General features: G+C 40.1%; 1 protein-coding gene and 1 non-coding gene across 2 annotated transcripts; one reads left to right on the top strand and one right to left on the bottom strand.

Moving 5' to 3' along the window:
• Positions 1-6,326: 6,326 nt before the first annotated feature.
• LOC133823226 (calmodulin-7) lies at positions 6,327-8,693 on the top strand. Its single transcript, XM_062255878.1, has 2 exons — positions 6,327-6,563; positions 7,978-8,693. Exons 1-2 carry the CDS (start codon positions 6,488-6,490, stop codon positions 8,349-8,351), a joined length of 450 nt encoding a protein of 149 aa, XP_062111862.1. The 5' UTR covers positions 6,327-6,487; the 3' UTR covers positions 8,352-8,693.
• A 5,151-nt stretch (positions 8,694-13,844) lies between these two features.
• On the bottom strand, positions 13,845-13,951 carry LOC133828257 (small nucleolar RNA R71). Its single transcript, XR_009890886.1, has one exon. It is a non-coding gene; the product is annotated as a small nucleolar RNA R71 (small nucleolar RNA).
• Between the last annotated feature and the right edge of the window lie 11,229 nt (positions 13,952-25,180).

Here is a 25,180-nt window from a genome sequence, read left to right as displayed (position 1 = left end):
TTCCTCGCCGGTAAAGATCCTAAAGATGGAGTTTTGGGACCAAACTGGGAAGGACCGTACCAGGTCATCGAAGTCATCAAGGAGGGAACTTATAAGCTAGCTCGACTTGATGGAGGGGCGGTCCCGCGAACTTGGAACGCCATCCACTTAAAGAAATATTATCAATGATTCACTTGTAAGGCTTGGAAGGCCACTTTTTATGTATTAATGAAAATCAACTTTTTATGCATATTTGCAAGTGTAATATAAAGTAACCATGAAAGACCCTTTCCCAGTTACTTGGGGGGGCATATGGTACCTGGATATAACCAGGTCTCCTTAACGACTTAGAAGTTGATTCATATCGATTGACCATTGTTTTCTTGAAAATGCGAGATATTGATAAGGGTTAACGATAACTAAGTCCTATCCTGGTTTTAACCGGGTCATAAAACTTAGAAGTTGATTTAAATCTATTGATCGTTGTTCTTCTTAAAGAGCTCGAGATATGGATAAAAGTTAACGCGAACTAAGTTTTCAAATTAAGTTCCTGGTTTTAACCGGGTCATAAAACTTAGAAGTTGATTTAAATCTATTGATCGTTGTTCTTCTTAAAGAGCTCGAGATATGGATAAAAGTTAACGCGAACTAAGTTTTCAAATTAAGTTCCTGGTTTTAACCGGGTCATAAAACTTAGAAGTTGATTTAAATCTATTGATCGTTGTTCTTCTTAAAGAGCTCGAGATATGGATAAAAGTTAACGCGAACTAAGTTTTCAAATTAAGTTCCTGGTTTTAACCGGGTCATAAAACTTAGAAGTTGATTTAAATCTATTGATCGTTGTTCTCCTTAAAGAGCTCGAGATATGGATAAAAGTTAACGCGAACTAAGTTTTCAAATTAAGTTCCTGGTTTTAACCGGGTCATAAAACTTAGAAGTTGATTTAAATCTATTGATCGTTGTTCTTCTTAAAGAGCTCGAGATATGGATAAAAGTTAACGCGAACTAAGTTTTCAAATTAAGTTCCTGGTTTTAACCGGGTCATAAAACTTAGAAGTTGATTTAAATCTATTGATCGTTGTTCTCCTTAAAGAGCTCGAGATATGGATAAAAGTTAACGCGAACTAAGTTTTCAAATTAAGTTCCTGGTTTTAACCGGGTCATAAAACTTAAAAGTTGAATTAAATCTATTGATATTTCTTCTTCTTAAAGAGGTTGAGATATGGATAAAGATCATCATAAACTAAGTTTTTCAAAAGATTGTAACCGAAATACGTAAAGGCAAAAAAGAGAAGATAAATTAAAAGCGTTAAAGCAAATTGTCTCGAGGTGAAAGCACCTCATGCAAAGGTTACATAAAAAAAAGGGAAAGAGTATTATATTGGGGGGGCACAAGAAAAGAAACGCCCTAAGCTCCGCCAGGTGGTCCCTTGGAGGTCGTCGTCTTGCCTTGCTTAGCTGCGCCAGAACCATCCCCGGTCTTCGAGGGCGCCTCTTTATCAAGGCGACCTTGGAACTTCACCAACAAGCACGCCCAGAGACTCGCCGACATGAAAGAAAAGTCTGCGTCTGGATTGTAGACCCAACAATGGTAGAACAGATCTTCCATGGACTTTTCTGAAGTTGTCCGCTCGGCCTCCAGGGCATCCTGTGCAGCCTGGACCTCAGTCTTCGCAGCGTCTAGGTCCGTCTTCGAGGTGGCAAGGGAGGACTCGAGCTCTTGGATCTTCGAACGGGATTTCTCCAACTCGACCTGAGAGGCCGCCAAGGCATCCTTGGCCGCTTGCAGGGTAGTCTGATGCTCGTCCCTCATGTCCCCGAGCTGAGTTTTGGTCCTGACGATGCTCTGGTGAAGGACGACAACGCTCTGCAAAGACGGAAAGACAATTGCCTTAGTAAAAATCAGGGCAAAGAATAACAAAGTAAAAAAAAAAAAAACCACAAAAGTTAAGGTTGGCTTACCGTCATGGCCATGCCTAGTGAAGACTCCAGCACGCCCACCGAGCTCATTGTCTCGATGGCCCGGAGCTCCTTCTCGGTGAACTTGTATATATGGCTGACGGCGTAGTTCGCCGACTCATACACCATTCCCCGAAAGGCCTCGGGGATCTTCTCCAGGTCCTGGGGATTGACTGGTATGCGCACATCGGAGGATACAATGGCCAAAGTCCCGACCTCCGTTACTGCGTCCCGGGCGGCGAGTGGAGCTCGCGGAGCCGGTGGAGGCATATTGCTTCTCCCTGCAGCAGGAGGAACCGCTCCCGCTACCTGTGAAGCTAGGGCTTGATCCTTCTCCTTTGCAGGAGACTTGGTGGGGGTCTCGGCGGCGTTCTTGGACGTCCTGAGCCTTTTCATTCTTGGCCCAGCTGAGGGGTTCCCCCCGAAGACCGCACCTCGCAGGCTCTCCTCGGGCTGAGACATCTCGTCAGTCAAAACAAAAGCATGGTTAGTAAGAGTTAGCAACCATACAGATACAAAAACTAAGAGGTAAAAAGTATATGACTACTAAGGGAATCCTACCCCCCGAGCTCGGGGAAGAATCTAAGTCGATTACTTCCCGAGCTGGCGCAAGTTCTGGGCCCGAGTCTGACTCGGGGCTAGATTCGTCTACATACTGCCTAAGCCTCGGAGCTACATCACCCCTCCGGAGTGATGGCCATGTTCGAAGGTTGGTCCCATACTCCTCGAATAGGATCGACCTAAAGGCTAGGGTGTTATCTACTACTACAGTACCCCTAGGTCGGCTATCTTGGTAATCCAGCACAAGCCGGTCGACGCAATGGAGCAGGGTCGTGTTCAGGTCCAGATCCCTTCGGTGACAATGGACGATCTGCCTAGGATTGAACCTAGCCAGCCGGGGGTCTGCTGTGGCCCTATCTAGACTCCTAAACAAGTAAGGGTTACCTTGGCCAGAAGGACCCGCGGCTGCTTCGGATTGGATCCTCTCCTCGCCCGTCACCGGGATGACCTCCAAGGTCCGCTTCCTATTCCTCACGAGCGGAACTCCGTCGCCCTCGTCCTCCTCATCTTCGTCTTCCGCGACCTCCTCCACGACGATGGGTCTGGTGTCGCGAGCTGGGGGAAGCCCCCGGGGCCTCCTGAGGTTTAAAGTCTGATTCGGGAAAATCAGCTTGCAGGCTATCATCGTCTCGTCTGTTACGAGCACGCGATAATCCTTCTCGCTGGGGGGCAAGCCCGCCAGCGTCTCGTATTGGGCCCCGAGGGTCACATATTTCTCTGTCCTCGCGAAGATGGCTGCAGATATAGCCTAAGTCAGAAAGGGGTACGGGAGGAGCTAAAATGACACTTAACTTACGAGCTAAGGAGAAAAGATACTTACGAGGACGATTGAAGTAGTGAAGCACGCAATTCCCGAACCCTGTCGACATGAAGAATTGATCCTTGAAGTCGTTGGGGTGGCTGGGCAGCTCGATGACCGCAGCCGTATTGGGGAATCAGGTTAAGTAGTAAAACCCGTCGCCTCGCCCCCGCTGGTCCGGGCTGGCTTTGAGGCAGAAAAAATATAAAATGTCCGCAAGAGTGGGGACCTCCCACTCGTGCTTCTGAAATAAATACTTCAACCCTGCCAGCAAGCGGTAGGAGTTGGGCGGGAGCTGAAACGGTGCCAACCTCACATAATTAAGGAAATCAGCAAAATACTAATCCAGTGGGAGGAAGGCCCCCGCCTTAAAATGTTCGCCGCTCCAGGCCGCGAACGATTCGTCGAGCGGCGCACAGCTCCGCTCGCCATCTGCAGCAGGTCGGGCCACCACAGACGCCTTCCCCAACGCGATGTTGTGGGAAAGGAAGATCTTGTTGATCTTCACCTGGTCGGTCATTTTTGAGACGATCCTCTCCGCCTCAAAAAATGCATCAGGAGCCACCTCGAGCTCCTTCTCCACTGCCATCCCAAAGCGGGGGATCGGGGAGTCCGGCATCACCGCTTTGCCTTTGTCCTGCTGGGAGGCCGAGCTTCCGACGGTCTTCTGTGGGGCATTCCTTTTTGGTGCCATCTGGTCGCCTAACGAACAAAAGAAAACATTTCAGAAAAGGCGACCCAAGCGTGAGGGAAAAATCAAATGTTACTTGCACGAGCTGAGGTAAGCCCAGCCCGTGGAGAGTGAGACCACGCGGTTCTATGAACATGCGCCTGTGCTCCCAACAGATGCCCGATTACTCGGAATTCGTGTGTCAGGAGGGTCAGGATAGAATTTGCCTTGGGGGGAAAGTTTCAGTAGGCAAAAATTGCAAAACCACCTGTGAGGCGTGTTCCCTAAGCTACCCGGTTTTGCACCCCAAAGTTCCAAAACTCCTACCCAGAAATTTTCCCCAGAAAAAGCATCCTGAGAACCATACTCTTAAGTGATTTCCTACAGCAAAGATACCCTAACCTAAAAGGGCTTTCACCCTCCGTATCCACAAAACCCAGTAAACCCTTGCATGCGGCTACAGTAAAATTTTTACCTAAGCTACAGTGACATATATTTTCAAAACGCACATGGTCAGGAAACTTACAGTGTTTGGCTGGAAGGTGGGTGAAGGTGTTGCCTTGGTGAAAGCTGCGTCGGTGTGTTGGCTTCCAAAGCTTTGAAGAAATCCGTGCGTCTGAGCTTCTTGAACGCTGAAAGTAGCAGCCACAGAGAAGAGGGTTTGTTCTTCTGAAATGAAGAGAGAAGGAGGAGAGAAGTTTGGAAAAATTTCGAATGAAAGGGTGGCCCATGCGTAGGGTGGCCACCCCCTTTATATACGTGAAGGATCACGTGTAGATGGCCGTTGGATGATCCTGGTGAGGGATCCAAGGCCCTCCACTCGAAATACGAAACGACGGCTGGGCATAGGCTAAGCCATTAAATGCGGTTCTCGTAAGACGTATCGTCACCAACCACGATGTTCCACGTATCAGGCGCCTGCGTAAGAGGTGGAATGTGAAGAGTTCATGGGGAAGCCTAAAAGCCCCTACTGTGGTCCAATACGACGTGGCGTACCACGAGCAGGAGCTTGGGGGGCAGATGTACGCCCTGGATTTCCCACGGGCTGATTAGCAAGCCGAGCTGCGGCCTAACCATGATTACCTCATGAACAACCCCAACACCGGAGCTTTTGTCTCGAGGTCGTACCTCCTTAGCTCGGGAAGACCCCAAGGGCTCGCCAAGATTGCCCAAGGCTGGGGGAAGGACTCTGAAGGCCGAAGGTCGAGTCAAGTATGCAGCTCGTGGTACGAGCTAGATAGGGAGGCTATGACCCTTTGTAAAGTCTACACACGCAAGGTAAACGTGCATATATCAGACATCATGTGTCTGATATTCCCCTGACTTCTCGGACACGCAGCAGGAACGTGCGTATTCAGACACCCACGACTGGGTTGGGCCGTGCGGCCCATTATCTCATTACCTACTGATTTGACCACACTTATGTGTCAGGTTTAAGAATTAATCATGAATGTCACAGAGTTGATATGATAGGTAAGAGGGTCACGGGATGACCTTCTTACCAACTCCCAGGTGCCTTCTCCTATAAATATGGAGACCCTAGGAGTAAATAGGGGTTGGACTCTCAATTGTAAAAAAAGCCATGTAATTAAATACCCAGTATAGAGCAATAATACTGACTAGTGGAGTAGAATGATTTTAACATTTGAACCACTTAAAAACCGTGTCTTGAGTCACCTTTCCATTTGCTAAGATCATATATCTGTTTCGGTTCATTATTAGCACTAATCTCTTTCTCTTCTTCTTTTAATTACCTGTTGGCGAAGAACTGCGTCAACACTAGGATTTGGTTTTTTAATTAAGATTTCTGATTTTTATCAATTAAAAAAAAAATGTTAAATGATTTTTTGAGAAATACTAATACAAGTCATTAAATTTTTACATGTAAGCATACACATGGACCAATAGCGTGCCCCTAGCATATCCTCATTGACACTTAACATCTAAATCTTAATAGGCACAACAAATCATTGAGGGAAGTGTATTTTGCTCTTAAATTTTTTAATTGAGGGTTAAGTGCAACTTTTGAAAAAAACAAGAAATTTAGCTACAAACATCGCTTATTTAAATAAAGAAAACGGACTCGATTCTATTATTCCATAAATGAGTGCGCATCTATCTCTATCTCTAGTGAAAATGGTGAAATGTAATTAGTAGCATTCAAAGTGGGCAATATGGAACAGAAGAAGGGCTATGTTATTTGAAGAAAAAAGATGGGGTCAAATAGTAAGGGCGGACGGGATAACGATGAAACTGAGGTGGGGCCCGCATTTGAAGGGTAAGACTATGCGGTGGCTTTTTTTTTTTTTTTTTTTATATATATATATTAAAAAAAAGTTCTAAATAAATCTATTGTTAGAATATCTCAATTTTTAAAAACGCTGTCATTCCTAATTTTATTTATATAATCTTTCTCTTCTCAGTTTATATTTTCCTTTCTTGTCTGAAAAAAGGAAGGAAAGAGAAAAAGAGAACGAAAGCTAGAGATTTTCTGAGGAACAGAAAAGAAGAAGACAGCAATGGCGGATCAACTCACTGACGATCAGATCTCCGAGTTCAAGGAAGCTTTCAGCCTATTCGACAAGGATGGCGATGGTTCTCTCTCTCTCTCCCTCCCTGTATATTTATCAGATCTAGTTTTGATGAATTGTTATTAATTAGTCTTCGACTCATTACTCGATTTGTTTTTATGTGTGTGTGTGTTTTTTTTTTTTGGGTGGGGGGGTGTGTGTGGGGAAGGATATCTGTTTTGTAGGGGACTTTCTCGGTTCCTGTCGACTGCATTCGCTTTTATCTTTTTGTTTTTGTTTTAATCGGTGTGATGAAGATGCCCTATTTGATTGGTTATTGGCGTGATTTTTTTTTTAATTATTGATATGTAAGTAAATTATTATGCGATTTATTGAGCTATGATATGTTCTATCTTTTTAAGATAGTCACCGTTTGGCTGCTGTTAGAATTTGAAGGAAAGTAGTGGAGAAAGATTATGATTTTTGGATCTCGAAGATTTTTAGGATCATGTGTTTCCATCATAATTCAGAAATAAAAACTTAACTGTTTCATCTTAGCTCAAAATTGTGATTTTTATATATATATATATATATTGTTTTATTTTCATACGAATTTATTTTCTGAATATAATGAATTCTGAGTGCAGGATATATTATAGTGCCTAATTTTATTTGTTTTTTTTCGTTTCTTTTTAATAGAATTATTGGATTCTTTTTCTTGTTGTATTTGATCAATATTTTAAGGGTGATTCTATTTTAATTGTTTGTTGAAGGGAGTAGAGATCGAATCCGTTTAGACAAACATTAGTTCAAAGTATTAAAAAGTTTATCTACTCTTTATTGCTAAAGACATATTAACAAATTTGTACATTTTAATTGCGTGTGATATAAAAAAACTTTCTAAAAAAGACAAAAAAGAAAAGGGTTTTATAATGACCCTTATTGAAAGTTCTATTATTTGGAACTCATGTGTCTTTGAATGCAAACATTTTGCTGTTTTAAATAGATTAATTGTTTCTCATGCTATTTGATTGCTCGAGAAATTTCATTTTCGTTGGCATAGCCTAAATCTTATTATTCATATACAATTTTTTGCTATTTTTTATTTATCTCAATTTAGATTCAGCATCTAATATGGCTTCATTGTTTCCTTCAGTACTGTTTTGGGATTACGATCTTGTGACTGATAATAATGTCTGCAGCTGCCAATGATATTATTACTTAATATAATGGCATTAGTGGTTGATTTTCCTTTAATTGTTTTGTTAATGTATGCTGATTTTGTACTCCTCGTTGTTGCTTATGTGCTTGTTTCTTGAATGTATAATCTTCAGACTGCATATTGAACTTAGTTATTTTCATGGTTTTTATCTTGTTTTTGCCATACTACATGTTGTAAGTTGGGGTAACTCGTGGAAGTTGAAGTTTGCAATGAAACAAGCTTTTTCTATTTTGTGTTCTTGTTACTAATGACCATTTAATCATTACAATATATGTAGGCTGTATTACTACCAAGGAGCTGGGAACTGTGATGAGGTCATTGGGCCAGAACCCAACTGAGGCGGAGCTTCAGGACATGATCAATGAGGTCGATGCTGATGGAAATGGAACCATCGACTTTCCCGAGTTCTTAAATCTGATGGCAAGAAAGATGAAGGATACTGACTCTGAGGAGGAACTGAAGGAGGCCTTCCGAGTTTTTGACAAAGACCAGAATGGATTCATATCTGCTGCTGAGCTGCGCCATGTCATGACAAACCTTGGAGAGAAACTCACTGATGAAGAGGTCGACGAGATGATTCGTGAGGCTGATGTTGATGGTGATGGTCAGATAAACTATGAGGAGTTTGTCAAAGTTATGATGGCGAAGTGATGAACTATTCATGCCAAATGAACTTTACCGCCTCGAAAAAGAAATTATAAAAAGATAAAAAAAAAATTAAAAACAGAGTTGATATTTCAATGGATTCCTATTTTTCCTTTAATCTCAACCTTTTATCTTATGGTTTTTGTAATCAAGCCTTCTATAGAAAGTAGTCGGTCCGTGGTGGAATTGATGGTGTTATTCAGTCTTTGGTCCTTTGTGTCATGTGACAGAATGTGTCTTTGGTGTTCTAATTTATTTTTTTTTCCCTTCCATTTTGTGTTCTCTTGTGACTCTTAAACTACTTATGAGGATTCCATGTCAATGTTGATTGGTAACTTATATTTATTAGGGAAATTTGTGGTAATAATAACTATGTAGTTAGATTTGTTACACTTAAATACTTATGTAAAAATTTTGGCGGTAATAATGCTTACAGGTAATGTTTTGGTGTAGTCGTTAATTCCCTGAGCCGTTAAGGTTATACTAGAATACACATAGCACAACCTAATTGGGTTAAAATTATTTAAGTAATTAACAATTAACAAAACCTAATTTTTTTTAATATCTTAATATGATTTCTAAAACTAATCTAAAACAAAAACTAGGACCATTAACAAAACTTAAAAAACATAAATTTCAGAGGAGCTTGAGAGATAAATTTCGAAGAAGTCATCGAAGAGGAGCTTGAGAGATAAAATTCAAAGAAGACATTTCAATAGTCGGATGGTTCCTTCAGTTGTCGAACCGTCAGCATTGTGAAGGCCGTGCTGATGGTTCGACAACCAGAGGAACAACTACTCGACTATTGAAATGTCTTCTTCAAATTTTATCTCTCAAGCTCCTCTTCAATAGCTTCATCGAATTTTATCTCTCAAGCTCCTCTGAAATTTTTGGGTAATGTGTCTCGACAAAGTAATGATTTTTTAGTGTTTCCTTCCTTTATGGGTTTGGTTTAATTTTATCAGATATCTTTCGGGTTTTGTTAACGGTCCTGGTTTTTGTTTTAGAATAGTTTTAGAAATCATATTAAGATATTAGAAAAAATGATTTTAGGTTTTGTTAATTGTTAATTACTTAAAAATTCATTTTTTTATTATAATAATTTTAACCCATTTGGGTTTTGCCACGTGTACCCTAGTATACCAATGATTGCACCAAAACATTAATGATAAGCATTACTGTCGCCAAAACTTTTACATAACCATTTAAGTGCAACAAATCTGACTACATATGTATTATTGTCGCAAATTTCCCTATTTATTATTACTTTTATCTTTTTGAATAATTCATTGAAAATAATCGAAGTGTAACACTTCATGAATAAAAGGATAAAAATTCTTTATTCATACAATTTCCTCATCCATTCTTAGAGCATGGACAACTAATCCATAAGTAGGCTTATTAGTCGTCTGACAAATATGAATTTGTCAAGAAAATAGAGACTAAATCAATACAATTAGACTCCACAATAGATAAATGAAGACCAAGTGCAACCATTAAAGCTGCTTGGACAACCAAAAAACCCAAAAAAATACACCCAAAAAAATACGATATCAACATATAAATCTATGAAAGAAATATGAAGAGACATTCCTAATACCTTGTCAAAACAAAAATGCAAAAGAGATATTGATGCAAACCAAGGGGATACACACCTCCTTGGTTCACCTAACACCTTAGTAAAAGGCTTATAAAGAGGAAGAAAAAAGATTAATGAAATCATATGGAACATGAACATACAAGAAAATTGAACAAGACAAGAAACAAAATACCAAATAAAGATCTTAATAGACAAGCAAGAACTTTTTCAATCGAGTTTTGAATAATTGCACCAATTTTAACAGTGTGAGATGATTCATCTATAGAGGCATCAACATTCAACTTATTTTGACCCAAATTAGGAGGCATCTAGTGTTGGACAGGTTGACAAACCACCGAAGTTTTCAAAGCTTTTGACTTTCTGGCAGCAATGTATTCCTCATATGAAGCTCAAATTTGCAGAACTATTTTTTTGAGGATCTTGACAAATACCTCCATAGGTAATTTGATTCCTCTCACCCCAAATAGTCCAAGCTGAAAGAAGAAATAACTCAAAATTTGATTGAGTTAGGACATCAAAGGCTTTTAAAATAACTTGTTGAAAAGAGTCCTCTGCATTTATTTTTTGTAAAATATGAAGTTGTAGTAACTTCCAAATCCCCCTAAAACCTTTATTTCAAAAAATAGCATGAGCGAGACAAGCACAAATAGGACATGTTGAAGATAGAAGCACTTTCCTTTTGTGTAATCCAACTAAAGTAGGGAGAATGTCATGAAATCCTTTCCAAATAAATGTTAACATTTTCTTAGGTAAGTGTAAAGTCCAAAAATTCTTCCAGCACATCGAGAAAACATCTCTAGAAGGAGATGAAGAGGTTTGAGCTAAAGTTATAGCCAATGAGTAGCCACTTTTCACTTAGTAATTACAGTCTTTTGAGAAATGCCAAAACCAAGAATCAGTCTTTGGAAACTTACTTAGAGGAATAGAAACCATACATTCTAAATCCACCATATTAAAAAGTTCCTTCAAAAGTGACATATTCCATCCCACTTAGTTTTCCTCAAACAAGTCTTTGACCGTCTTGTTGACCACCGATTTGGTCAACGATGCTGAGTTAATATAAAAGATAATAATGAATGAGAGAATTGAATTTAATGAATGACACATAAATTTATAGTGGTTCGACCTTGGATGTTGGTAATAACCTACTCCACTTAGACATTTTTATTGATAAAGAAAGTCTCAAACTCAAGATCAGAAGAACAAGATTCAACTGAGTTTCTAAAGCCAAATAAAAGATACAATTTGACAGAGTTTCTGTATGTAAAATGTGCATGAAAAAATATTGACTGTGAGAGGTCTCTATTTATAGAGTCTCTAGCGGGCCTTGGGCCTTACAAGTATGAAATGGCCCTACATGAATAGTGCGGGCCCTTTACAAAAAATAATATATAAAAAATACATTCAATTATAGTTTAACAAATATCCCTTAAAATCCAGATTGGTCTTGTCATTGAGATACATCTGGATATTGTCTTCGACCAGAGCCACTTTACGAAAGTGTGATTTGTACTTTTGATTTTGATCGAGGAATGCAATTCTCTGTCTCTTGGTCGAGCCTAATCGACTAGACCTGATAAAATTAATGCTTCAGAGTGCACATGTCATTTTAAAGTTCCACATCATCATATCTATTTTTGGGATAAACATTTTCTCCCCAAGTTTATCATAGTGTCACCAACACTAGATAAACTTCCATTCTTTGACCAGGCTGAAATCTTTTCATATTCTGACACATGGGAAAAATGAATACCATTAATTTAATATAATGATGTCAACATCTGGTTGCATGTGAGGGTATAAATAACCCTTCCTCTTCCTTGTTTCCCTTCTACATTTTCCCACTCACTTTCTTGTTTCTTCTCTTTCCTCCAAGAAAACTCAAGAACAAAGAAAACTCGAAACTCCTTTCTCTAGTTTTGGAATTCGTGAAGCCTTTGAAAATCCTACCTTAGATACGTCTTTCAAGTAAGTTTCAAATCACATCATCATATTTTTTTTGCATTTTTCCTTGAAAAAAATATGAGTTTAATGTATGGAATGTTGTGCACTATGCAGTGGGAGTTGTGAGCAGGTACCGGTCTAACCCTAGAAGGGAACATTGGGTGGCAGTCAAACACATACTTAAGTATCTTCATCAAACAAGAGACTATATGCTAGTCTATTCCGGTGGATCTTTGAACCCGATAGGTGATAAACAAGTTTTAGGCTCGTTTATGGTTTGGTTTTTAGGAAGGTTTTCATTAGTTTAGGGCTATTTTATTGCAGATTTATGCTTGTTTGTTCATGTTTTAGGTTTTTGATGTTAAGACGGTGAAAGCGATGAATGAAGTAAAAGTGGGAGAAAATGGAGCTACTTTGGAGAAAATCGAGTCGTTTTGGAAGAAAGGAGTCTGAGATACGCTACTGTGAATAGCGCTACCACGCTAATTGGTTGTTTTGAAGGCTTTTGTTTCTGTAAATAGCGCTACAACGCTAGTTGACATTAATTTGGGGGTCTGATTGTAGTGCTACAACGCTAGTTGGCAGATTTTAATGGAATTTGGCTTTATTATCAGCGCCGTAGCACCCAAAACCTAGCGCTACAATGCTATGACACAATTTTGCAATTTTAAGGAACTTTTAGAAGGACAAAACGGTATGTTCACTTGGGAGCATTGGAAAACTATTTCAGTGACATTATTTTGCAATTTTTGGTAGGCTGATTAGTTTTGTAAACCCAAGATTAAGAAAAAAACTGCTGGTTTATTGTCTTTTACATTTCTTCTCCAGGTTTATTGTTTTCTAAATTTCTTCTCCATCTTAATTCTTTAGGTTATTTTCTATGAACAATTATCTAAATGTTTTTGTTATTATGTCTGGTATGAACTAAATCCTCTATCTAGGGGTTAATCTAGTCTCTTGGATTTCTATTTAATGTTATTATGATGTTCTATTGATTCTTCTTCTTTATTATAATCTATATAATGTTTGCCTAATGCTAGTAAATACTTGATAAATATTTGCTTGATTTATGATTTTGATTCAAAATTCGAAAGATGCGAATTGAATATGTTATCGTTATATAGACATAGGTTACATATTGAACGAGAGTACCTGTATGACTTGTGTAGCAATAAGGTTTCTATGCTTAATGCTTGCTATGTGTTTAAGTTTATCATAGAGATGTAGAAAACTTGCATATAGGTTGAGATCTTATATCTTGAAAAAGAATAGGAATCGATTTTTGTGAACCTACTATTAGAATAGGAAGAAGAGATTTAGAACTGATTAGTAAAATTAATAGAATGAAAAGTTGATGAAGTTAATACCCTAGGTTTTTAAATATTAAATCAATCTTTATTATTGCAAAGTTTATTTCAATTTTAAGTCTTAGTTTAAAAATCACTCTATTTTCGAAAGCCAAATAGAAATTTAAAAGCAATTATTGGTAATTGGTTGATAGTCCTTGTGGGGACGATATTTTACTTGCTATTTTATTACTTGAATCGATTATGTATACTTGCACATCATATTTTACTGATCAAGGACCAAGGACGCTTAGAGACTATGTACTTCCTACTGTCACAGGAGTGCATTCATGCATCAGACACCCCACTATTGTTGCAAATAATTTCGAGATTAAGCCAGCAATATTACAAATGGTGCAGTCTACTGTTCAGTTTGGGGGGTTGCCCACGAAAGATCCTAATTTGCACATAGCCAATTTCCTGGAGCTATGTGCAACATTTAAGATGAATGGGGTGAGTGACGATGGGATTAGACTTAGATTATTCCCATTCTCTCTACGAGATCGGGAGAAGAGTTGGCTAATTTTAGTGGAAGCTAATTCTATCACAACATGGGAGGAGTTAGCCAAAAATTTCTTAGCAAAGTTTTTCCCTCCAACAAAAGCTGCAAAGTTGAGAGGGAAAATTAATAATTTCTACCAGACAGAAGGGGAATCGTTGTGTGATGCATGGGAAAGATTTAAAGAGTTGTTAAGGAAGTGCCCATATCATGGTATAGAGAAGTGGATGCTAGTCCATAATTTTTATAACAGGTTGAATGGTACTACTCGTACCATAATAGATACTGCAGCAGGAGGTGTGTTCATGAGAAAGAGTGCTAATGAGGCGTATGAATTACTAGAGGAGATAGAAATGAATAACTACCAGTGGCCAAATGAAAGGGGACAAATAAAGATGGTGGCTGGTTTGATTGAATTGGATGCTATTTCCATCCTTACAGCGCAAGTGGCAGCTTTAATGAAGCAGTTATAATAGAGCAACCTGTCAGCTCAAGCCATGCAAGTTCAGAGTTTATGTGGGGCATGTGGGAGAGCTCATCCATTAAATCAATGCGCAGCCATGGATATGAATAATATACCAATGGAAAATGTCCAAGCTATAGGGAATTTTCAAAGGCCAACCAACAACCCCTTTTCGATGTCATATAACCAAGGGTGGGGGAATCACCCTAACTTCTCATGGACGAATAATCAAGATGCACAACAACCTTTCCCTCAAAATCAGCAACAATGCCCACCTCCATAGCCACAACCACATCAGCCAACACATATGAAACAACCTGACGCATAGTCCGATGTACTGAACCAGTTCATGAAAAAAACTAAGGCATCTATCAAGAGTTTGGAGACTCAATTATGGCAGTTGGCTACTTTGATGACAAACCGTGCTCAAGGGAACTTACCAAGCACTACTGAGGTAAACCCCAAAGAGCAGTGCAATGCAATATCCTTGAGTGCCAAGGAGTTAAAAGAGCCAAAAGTGGTTGATAAGGAGAAGGACGTGAGTGGGTAAAATGTTACCGAGAACTTAGAAAAGCAGCCAAAAATAAGCATAGATCACCATATAAAGATCCTATATCCTCAGAGGCTTCAAAAGAATAGGCTTGACAAGCAGTTTTATAAATTTTTGGATATCTTTCGAAAGTTACACATCAATATCCCGTTTGCTGAGGCATTTGAACAAATGACAAGTTATGTGAAGTTTATGAAAGAAATTTTTCCAAAGGAAAGGAAGCTGGGGGACTAAGAGACAGTGGCACTTACTGAGGAGTGCAGTGTGATAATTCAAAAGAAACTACCTCCCAAGCTTAAAGATCCTGGCAGTTTCAATATCCCATGCTCTATAGGGGGATTAGTGGTGACAAAGGATTTATGTGATTTAGGGGCTAGTGTGAATCTAATGCCTCTATCAATCTTTTGGAAGTTGAATTTGGGAGAAGCTTGGCCTACTATCGTGTGTTACACCCAAATTTCGAGAATGGAAATTTTGATCTTGAAAGTCAGGCTCGTTAGGTGTAAGCTCGAAATAAGTAGATTCATTATATAATCAGCATTAATGAGAATATCAGGGACAATCTCGCTGAGTATCAAAATAACGACGTCGGAATTGGTGAGCTCAGAGGTGTTTCGAGGTTACAAGTCGAGCTTGAAGCTACAATGACAAAGGTTCAACACTTGTATAAATCTCCTGGTTCATCTTTTACCATCAGACAAGACGGTTCGAGCTCGGGCATTGTGAGCTCGGAGAGGATGGTCTCGACAAAGTTACTTGTTATGACCGAGGCAAATCGAGCTAGCAAGCTCATGATGATTGTTGATCTCGAAGGCATTCGAATATTCGAGGTCGATAGCCAAGTGTGAACATATTTATTGTTGTAGAATCCCTATATTTATGGGATTGGTTGTAATTTGTTATTAAATCCCTAATATCATGGGATTTATATGCGTACATAGTGACTATGCACGTTTAATTACATTTATTTTAATTGATTTGTATAATAACTCATTGAAATGTGAGGGGAGATATTCTGTAAACCACTCTATAAATAGTGTGGAACAATTCATTTGTGGGGACTGAGAAATTTGTATGGGGAAGACTTTGTAAAATTGCTTCCAGAAAGCTTTGAGAGAATTCCATAAAGTGAATAACACCGACTCGTGGACTAGGCAGATTTTAACTGCTGAACCACGTAAAAATCGTGTCTTTTATTGTTTGTCTCTTTTGGTATTTTGTTTAATTGCTCTTCATTTCTAAGTTGATGAAAAATGACGTCAACAGTTTGGAGCTTTCATTGAGAGCCATTAAACAAGACGTGAGCCTGTTTAATCAGAAAACCTCCTGAATCATCAATGGCCACTGCAAGCAACCCCAGTCCTGGTGGGCGACTGTAACGACCCAAATTTGCTAATAATGCTTAGGGGCCTTGATTAGCGTGCCTGGAGGGCAATAAATGATTTAATATGTTAATATATGAATTTATGTGAATATGTGATAGAGATGCATGTTTAGTTGAATTAAATATGCATGTGGGCCCCATTTGGATATTAGGGGTATGACTGTGATTTTAGCCCGTTGAGGGTATAAATGTGATAAATGTGATAAATGCGATATGTATGTGATTTATCTGTGCAGCACGAACCGAGACAATCCCGGGGAGCGGTTAGCCAGAAAGTCACAACAGGGTTGAGAATCCGACTCAGGGTTAGTCGAGGGGTATTTTGGGTATTAGATGTATTATGGGGTTATCGGGTTATGGAAATAAATATACGGAGATATATTTGAGGTTAGAATGTCTAGGAGGGAATATTGGGGAAATTTACCATTTTTCCCTTGGGGACGTTTTGGTACCCCGAGCCTTGAGGTAACCCTATAGACTTAAGTTAAATAAAACAAAACTTAGAATTGTTTAGAACATCTAGAAACCGACTCCTTCTCTCTCTCTTGAAGTGGTCTTCTTCCCTTTGGAAGCTTAAGGAAAATCTTGGTGAAGTTAGCTAGAAGCTAAGGGAATTCAGCTGGGAAAATCTTTGGAGCTAGAAGCCTGAGGCTTAAGACCAAATTCAGAGACTAAGTTCAGCAATGGTAAGCTTTAAATTACAAGGTTTTGGCTTGAAGTTTCTGCTGGTTTTTAGAATATGCATGTAGTTGGGTGAAGGATTGATTTTGGGTTTTATGAGGTTTTTGGTTTAAGTTCTTGTAGGGTTTTGCTGCTGAGATTGTCTTAAGACTTCTGTGATTAATGTTTGGATTGTTAGGTTAATTTTTAAGGATGGTTGGCTGGGTTTTAGAAGAGAAAATGGAGGATTTTTCTGGGTTCGAAGGGTCGGGCCACGACATTGTTCTTGCTGAGCCGCAACCCTCCGAAGCGTTTGGGTGGCCTGGAAAAAGGGCGGGCCGCGGCATGCCTTAGCTAGGGCCACGGTGCGCATGCCCTGTTTTGGGTGTGCTCTCAGGTTTGGGGGCGGGCCGTGGCATGGCTGTTAGGAGTGTGTCCTAAAAGCATGTAAAGACATTTGTTTTTTTTTTCTGTGAATAAATAAATACAATGGTTTATTATTATTGTCATATTTAGATTGTTAAATTATTGTTTGAATAATTTTGTAAATATCATAAAAATTCCATATTCATTATTGATGGTGTGATCTTGTATTAGTATGAGAGAATTAAGATCACATGAATGAATAAAAATAGTCAACAACAACAAATTAAAGTTATGGAATTCTTTAATTGGAGTTGTAAGTACGGTTTACTGAGTATCATTATGATACAAATAATCTAGATTCAGATTATTGATGTGGAAAGACATCTCGGTAAATATGCTTTATATAATATGATTATATATGACATGGACCGATGTGAATTAAAGTCTTTATCCAAAAACCATTTAACAATAAAGACTTGTAATTCATATCATAATTGATGATCATTTATAGATCAACCTAAATCCTGAGTGTTCATGAACTCCTGTTCATGTTTATTAAATCTTTTGATTCATTCGTTAAGGTCTCTTCAAAGAATGAGGCTAATGACTTTTGTTTTGGAGATTTAATATCATGGATGGCTGGGAACATGTATCAACAATACGGAATCTAATCTTTCCTAACGGATCGTATATTAGTTCCCTTAAGGGTTAATTCTGGAACTGAATGATTTTTAGCTCAAATCTATAATTAGATTATAGATTAATTATTTACTAGTGAATTAATGGTACTTAAGGAATAAGAAGTAAATTAGAAATGTTAAATGGTAATTCTTCCATTCTAATTTATGAACTAATTAATTAGAGGGTTGAACTATTGTAAGATGGTTATATCAATGGACGACTTAAGAAAAAGATTTCTGTAAAAGTATATCTATAACATAAAGAGTGCAGTTCTGAATTTATAGTGGAGTAATATCAGAATTAATAAATTAACTATTATAATTAAAGAGTTTAATTATTTAGTTTCAATTTATTGGAGCTTAATGTTATAGGTCCATGGTCCTCAAAATGGCTCAAACAATCACAGTCAAAGGCAAATACAAAAATTGGGCAAAAAGGACTTATGTGATAAGTAAAATATTTTTCTATGTATCAAACATAATTATTGTTTAATTATGTGTAATTAATTAATTAAGAATTAATTAATTATTTGATTTAACAAAAATATAATTAATTTTGAATTAATTTATTTTTGGGATTTTTGGTATTTAAATAATAATAAAATTGGGAAAAATCACATGCCTGCACATGCATGTGGTACACGTGTGGCACAGTGCACAGGCACTGTGCTACACGCATAAGAGATAGACTTGGTCTCTTGATTCCACAATTTTAGTTATTTAAATATTAAATAAATAATGAGATATTTTGATTTGATTTAAATATTATTATTTAAACAAAAATCTGATAACTGATCAGTTATTTTGAATTTGTTTAAAATAACAAATATTTTAATATATTGGATATTATTAAATATTGGATATCAGTTTTCACAGAACGTAAGTTTTCAGGGATAGAAAAATATCTAGGATTCTCTCAGAGAAAAAGATCAGTGACAAAAACAAAGGTCATTGTTCTTCACAAAACCTAGGTCCAAACTTTATCAGATCTCATGTGTTGAGAATATCTGATAAATAGTTATTGCTTATTATTTGTATAGCGAGCCCACACTCGTTCTTTGGGTGACTGAGAACATTTTGGAAGATCTTGGTGTGAGATCTCAAGGATTCAGCCATACGAAAAGATAGCAGCAAGGAAGGACCTGAGGTAATGTTTATATTCTTGTCCTTGATTCAATATATATATATGAGTGTGAAGAAGTAGATCTAGAAATCTTATGGGATTAATCTGACAATTTGATTGTTGTTCCGCTGCGCATAATCTCTGATTTGATCAATAAAAACCAACAATGGCCTCATAGGGCCGCGACTCTTAGTGCCATCTTTTGCTTTTAAGTGTGTTTAGGCTTAGGAACTCAAAGGTTAAGGCTTGGGATGGGTTTTATCACCCGGATTGATAGAATTCAAGGTCCCAGAGATTAGAGTTATGGCTCAAATTTATTTAATGGATTAGAACTTGATGGATGAATATTGTTAATGCGTTGTGACTAGGGTTTCGGCGAGGCTCAAGTTAGGGGATTGTGCTTGGGATATCGGTGCTCGGAAAGCTCGGAACGCAGGTAAGAAAACCATTGTTCCCATAGAGCTTGTATGCTGGGCTGAGCCCAATATGTTTGAATTGCAAGGCGTAGCCCTTTGATTGAATTTGTTAGTGTTCAGTATATGTTTATTATGCTATGAATGCGATTATGTAAATGTTCGGCAAGAGCTGGGAACAACGCAGGCCGAGGTTGGCAGGGGCCGGGAACGGCAAAGGGCCGGGAACGTCATTGGGCACGTTGAGTGCAAGGTCGAGTACGGAAAGGGGCCAGGAGTAGCGTTGAGCATGTGGAATGCGAGTTGCCAGGGAGTGACCCTAAAGGATACCTGAGATATCCTCACGGTGTGGACCGCAAACCCAGGGCCTAGTAAAGGGCTTGGGACAACTTGGCCGTATGTGTTTAGCCTATTGATGGCCTATTTATATGCTATGTGTTTGTTATGCATATGTTTCCTGCTTGTGAGGGTTTTCTTGTCGGGCTTCGACTCACGAGTGCTCTGTGGTGCAGGTAAGGGCAAGGGAAAAGTCGACCAACCATGAGTACGGAGAGCGTGAAGCAGCGCGTACATGTTTGGCTTGCCTGGCTGCCACAGCCAGTGGTTTGAGAGATGATTGTATTAAAACTTAGATTTTGTCGTCTAGTCGACTTGGTTTGTACTTACATGTTGTAAATATTTCTAAATAGTATTTTGGGATCCCAAGTGTCAAACACTTTATGATTTTCAGTAAATGGAAGTTATTTTCAAAGTTTATAACTCTGTTTATAGTTTAATTACACTTTTTGATCCTAAACCTCGATTAGCAAGTTGAATGCACATTTTAAACTCACTTAGTAACGACTCTAAGGAAGTAGGGCGTTACAACTTGGTATCAGAGCGAGCCAAGGTTTATGGCTCTAGAGATTGACCGAACATGTACGCTCGCTGTCAGTGACAAGCTCGACTCAGGGTTGGTTGGTATGATTGACTAATATGGTTGAATATGTGTTTAAATGCCCTGTTTGCCTGCTTATTTCACATAGAGCATGATGAATGAGTTAACATATGCATGATGCTAGGGCATGGTCCGTTGTGTGTTATATGCTATCTATATGTTATGTGAATTACTGTTTGTGGATGGCTAATGTGTTTGGGAGGTGGTTTTGGATGTTGTTATCATGCTTGATGAGCGGCGTCATTGGTTGCAGGCATATTTGTTGAGATGCCTCGTCAATCATCTTGTCTCCGCAGCAGTAGGGCCGAGGATGACAACCAGGGTCAGGACCCTCCACCTGCCCCACAAAATTGGCAAGAGATGTTTGCCGAGATGGAAGCAAGGCTACAACGAACAGAGGAAGAGCTTCGACAGTTGAGGCAGCAGGCCTCACCTCAAGTCACCGGGCTGCCAGTTCAGTAGGTTGTGGTGCCAGTGCCGGTTCAATCTGCTATGGAGAATAAGTGGGAACCTTTGTATGAGAGGTTCAGGAGACAGCATCCTCCCACCTTTGAAGGTGGACCAGACCCACTGCGGGCAGAGCAGTGGATGAATATGATTTCCTCTATCCTGGATTTCATGAGGGTTGAGGGGAATGAGAGAGTTGCCTGTGCCAGTTACATGTTTAGAGAAGATGCCCGCATCTGGTGGGACGTGGTAGTTCAGAGAAGGGACGTAACAGTTATGACTTGGGAATAGTTCAAGAACTTATTTAATGAGAGGTATTACAGTGTGGCGGTTCGAGCTGCGAAGGTTGACGAGTTCATCAACCTGACTCAGAACCGAATGACAGTGACAGAGTATGCTTTGAGATTTGATAGATTGGCAAAGTTTGCGCCAGATTTAGTGCCGACTGATGCAACAAGAAGAGACAGGTTTGTGCGGGGGTTGAACGTTATGATCGCCCGCAATGTGAATATTACTTTGGATCCAGGGACTACCACTTATGCTCAGGTAGTGGATAAGGCCCTTACAGTTGAGAGGGCCAAGGATCAGATTTGGAAGGAAAGTGCTGTTAGGCACGATGCCAGGAGGACAATGCCTCCTTTTGTTGGATCCAGTCGGGGTGGTGGCTCTAGTGAGCAGTAGAGGAAGGCTCCAGACTCCTTTGTTCCTCCCAGTTCAGATAGGAGGGCACGGGGTGTTTCTACCGGTCGTCAGGGTGGAAGTGACAACTGGAGGAGTTTCCCAGTGTGTCCGCGGTGCAAACGTCGACACCAGGGTGAGTGTAGGATCAGGGCCTGCTTTGTTTGTGGGAGTGCCAGTCATTTGAAGAGGGATTGCCCTCAAGTCAAGAAGGAGGAGTAGAAGCAGAGTGATAGTCTTGCTCCTGCCAGGGTATTTACTTTGACTCAAGACTGAGGCGGAGGCTAGCCCCTCAGTTGTGACAGGTCAAATCTCTAATGCTGGTTCTTTGTATACTGCATTGTTTGATTAAGGGGCTACCCATTCATTTGTATCTGCTAGGGTGATAGACCAACTTTGTAGACCTAGTGGTGTGTATGCTAGGGATTTCAGACTTTGTTGCCAACAGGAGAACTGGTAGTCTCTAGGAAATGGATTAGAGCATTGCCAGTAGAGATAGATGGTAGGGAATTGTCTGCTGATTTAATTGAGTTAGAGATGGACGATTTTGATATGATTCTAGGGATGGATTGGTCATCAAAGTATGTGGCAACGATTGACTACAAGCACATAATGGTGACTTTTGAACCGGAAGGGGAGGTACCCTTTGTGTTTGTGGGGACGGTTAGCAGACTGCGAGTACCAATGATTTCAGCATTAAAGGCTAGAGACCTGATGCAGGAAGGTTGCACGAGATTTCTAGCGAGCGTTATGGATACCTCTAGGGTGGTGTCGGTTGGACCGGGTGAGACTAGGGTGCCAAGGGATACAGGGAATCAAGGGAATCATCCTGATCTACGGGATCATCTAAACCATAACTGAGGGCGAGATAATCCCCTGAACCCTGGTCTGCGTGACCATCTGAATGTCCGTAAACAGCCAGCATATATCCCATACCAAGACAGGGAGCTGGAGTTTTTATTAACGATAACCAGCCCCCTCAGGTCTAAGCTCGACCCCCAGTAGATTTAGTCCAAAAGGATTGACCAGTTAGAAAGAGCATTCAGGCTCCTGCAAGACGAATGTAACAGGGACAAGGCTGAAGTGTCTGATGAGGAGCTCGAGCCTTTTGCCCCGCATATCTCTAGTACTTCGTTTCCTTAGGGATTCAGAATACCCCATGTCCCACCATTTGATGGAAACTCAAGACCCGTATAGTCATCTGAGTACCTTCAACACCATCATGCGAGCCAACAATGTTGGCGACGAGCTCAGATGTATGATGTTCCCAGCCACACTTATAGATGTTTGAAAAGTTTAGAAGACATTCGATCTTGTCCTAGGATCAATTAGCTAGAGACTTTAAGAAGTAATTTTGAGCAATGATTGGCATCAGGCCCAAGGCCTCTGCCTTAACTAATGTTTGACAACAGCAAGATGAGTCATTAAAGAGTTACCTCACGAGGTTTAACCTAGAAGTGGCCCGAGCTCGGAATGTCGACGATACCGGCCACCTGATGGCCGTTAGAGCGAGTATTTTGCTAGGAAGTCCCCTTTGGGAAGATTTACAAAGGAAACCTATCAGGTCACTAACCGAGTTCAATCAGAGGCCCCAGATATTTGTCAATGTAGAAGAGGCGAGGTTAGCACTAAACCTGACCTCTCCGCCCATAACTATAACAACAAACGTGAACTCTGCCTCAACCTCGACAACCTCGTTAACTTTAAAACCCTCTGGGGATAACCCTTCTAAAAGGAAGAAGAACGAAGGGAATAACCCCGGGGCTGATGGAGGTAAACAGAATAAAGGGGATAAATACTTCTCCATATACAAGGTGTATACTAAGCTCAATGAGCCTCAGGAGAATATTTACCTGGCCAATGAAAACCAGGTCCCGTTCAGACGACCTGACTCCATGAGGAATTAGAAGGCGAAAAGGGACTCAAATAAATACTGTAGATTCCATAGAGACATTGGACACACAACCAACGAGTGTCGACAATTAAAGGACGAGATCAAAGGTTTGATCTCGAGGGGATATTTCGGTCAATACGTCAGAAACTGAAATCCAAATCAAGCATCAACAAGTCAGAGGGTAGCAGCCGCGCAGCCTGCCCAACACAATAACTTCTGAGCTCGGGAGGATTAGAGATCCCCTTTGATTGATGGAGAGGATGTGGTAACCATCTCGAGGGGACCTCATATCGCAGGTTTGGGCAGGAACACCCAGAAAAGATACGTAAATGAGCTAAAGACTGGAGACGGTTCTCCTTACGAACCCGAGCCGCGAGCTCCAAAACAACAGAGGGTTGAGACTCAACCTATAACATTTACCGAAGAGGACGCGTCACATGTCCAATTTCCTCATAATGACCCCCTGGTCATTACATTCCAGCTCACGTACAAGAGGGTACGTCGAGTCCTGATTGATAATGGGAGCTTGGTGAATATCCTTTACAAAGCCACTCTAGAAAAGATGGGACTTGTGCTTCGCGATTTGAAAGCATGTGCAACAACGTTATACTATTTTTCAGGAGAAGGGATTGCTTGTATGGGATCCATAGAACTCCTCGTAACCTTGGGAGACTATCCAATCTCAGTAACCAAGATGATGGAGTTTGTAGTAGTGGACCTCCCATCGGCCTACAACGTACTGCTCGGGAGACCCGCCCTGATTGGGCTGGGGCAGTATCGTCTGTTAGGCATTTGGCCATCAAGTTCCCGATCTCTAGTGGCATTGAGACGCTGCAGGGAGACCAGCTCGCAGGAAGGGAGTGTTATAACATTTCCATAAGAGGAAAAAGTCAGACAAGTGCGCAAGCCCTTGTAGTTATCCAAGAAATAAATAAAGCCATTTTTGAAATTGATGAGGAGATCGATCCCAGAGTAGATGAGAGGGCTGATCTCGAACCTTTGGAAGAGCTTGAGAAGGTTAAGCTCGATGCAGTAGATGTCATAAAGGCGGTGAAGGTGGGTAAGAACCTTTCTGAAAAAGCAAGATAGAAATTAATTTGCTTCTTGAGATTAAACCAGGATGTGTTTGCATGGTCGCACTCAGACTTGGTAGGAATCAGTCCGAATGTCATGAGCCATGCACTCAATGTTAACAAAAGCTTCCCCCCAAAGCAGCAAAAATGAAGACTCCTGAATGATGATAGAAAGAAGGCTCTCAAGGAGGAGGTCGACAGGATAAAAGCAAATCAATTCATACGAGATGCCTTTTATCCTGATTGGATTGCCAATCCAGTGTTGGTCCTGAAAGCCAACGACAAATGGCGAACCTGTATTGACTACTCAGATCTTAACAAGGCATGCCCTAAAGACTGTTTCCCCTTGCCTTGGATAGATCAACTCGTAGATGCCACTGCAGGTCATGGTATCATGTCATTCATGGACACTTATTTTGGATATAACCAGATCACCATGCATGCACCAGATTAGGAACACACAAGCTTCGTGACTGACAAAGGGTTATACTGTTACTATGTCATGCCTTTCGGGCTCAAAAATGCTGGAGCCACGTACCAAAGGCTGGTGAACAGGATGTTTGCCGAGAAGATAGGAAATAACATGGAAGTTTATGTTGATGATATGTCAGTTAAATCGAAACATAACGATAACCATGTCGATGATCTCACAGAGTGCTTTACCGTACTTCGAAAGTACAACATGAAACTTAACCCATAAAAGTGCTCATTTGGAGTGTCTTCGGGAAAGTTCCTTGGATTTATAGTAAATGCACGAGGGATAGAAGTTAATCCAGAC

The sequence above is a fragment of the Humulus lupulus genome, chromosome 3 (assembly GCF_963169125.1).
Source record: "Humulus lupulus chromosome 3, drHumLupu1.1, whole genome shotgun sequence".
Taxonomy (NCBI): domain Eukaryota; kingdom Viridiplantae; phylum Streptophyta; class Magnoliopsida; order Rosales; family Cannabaceae; genus Humulus; species Humulus lupulus.
The sequence above is the reverse complement of the archived record's forward strand: the minus strand, read 5'-3'. Positions and strand labels throughout refer to the sequence as shown.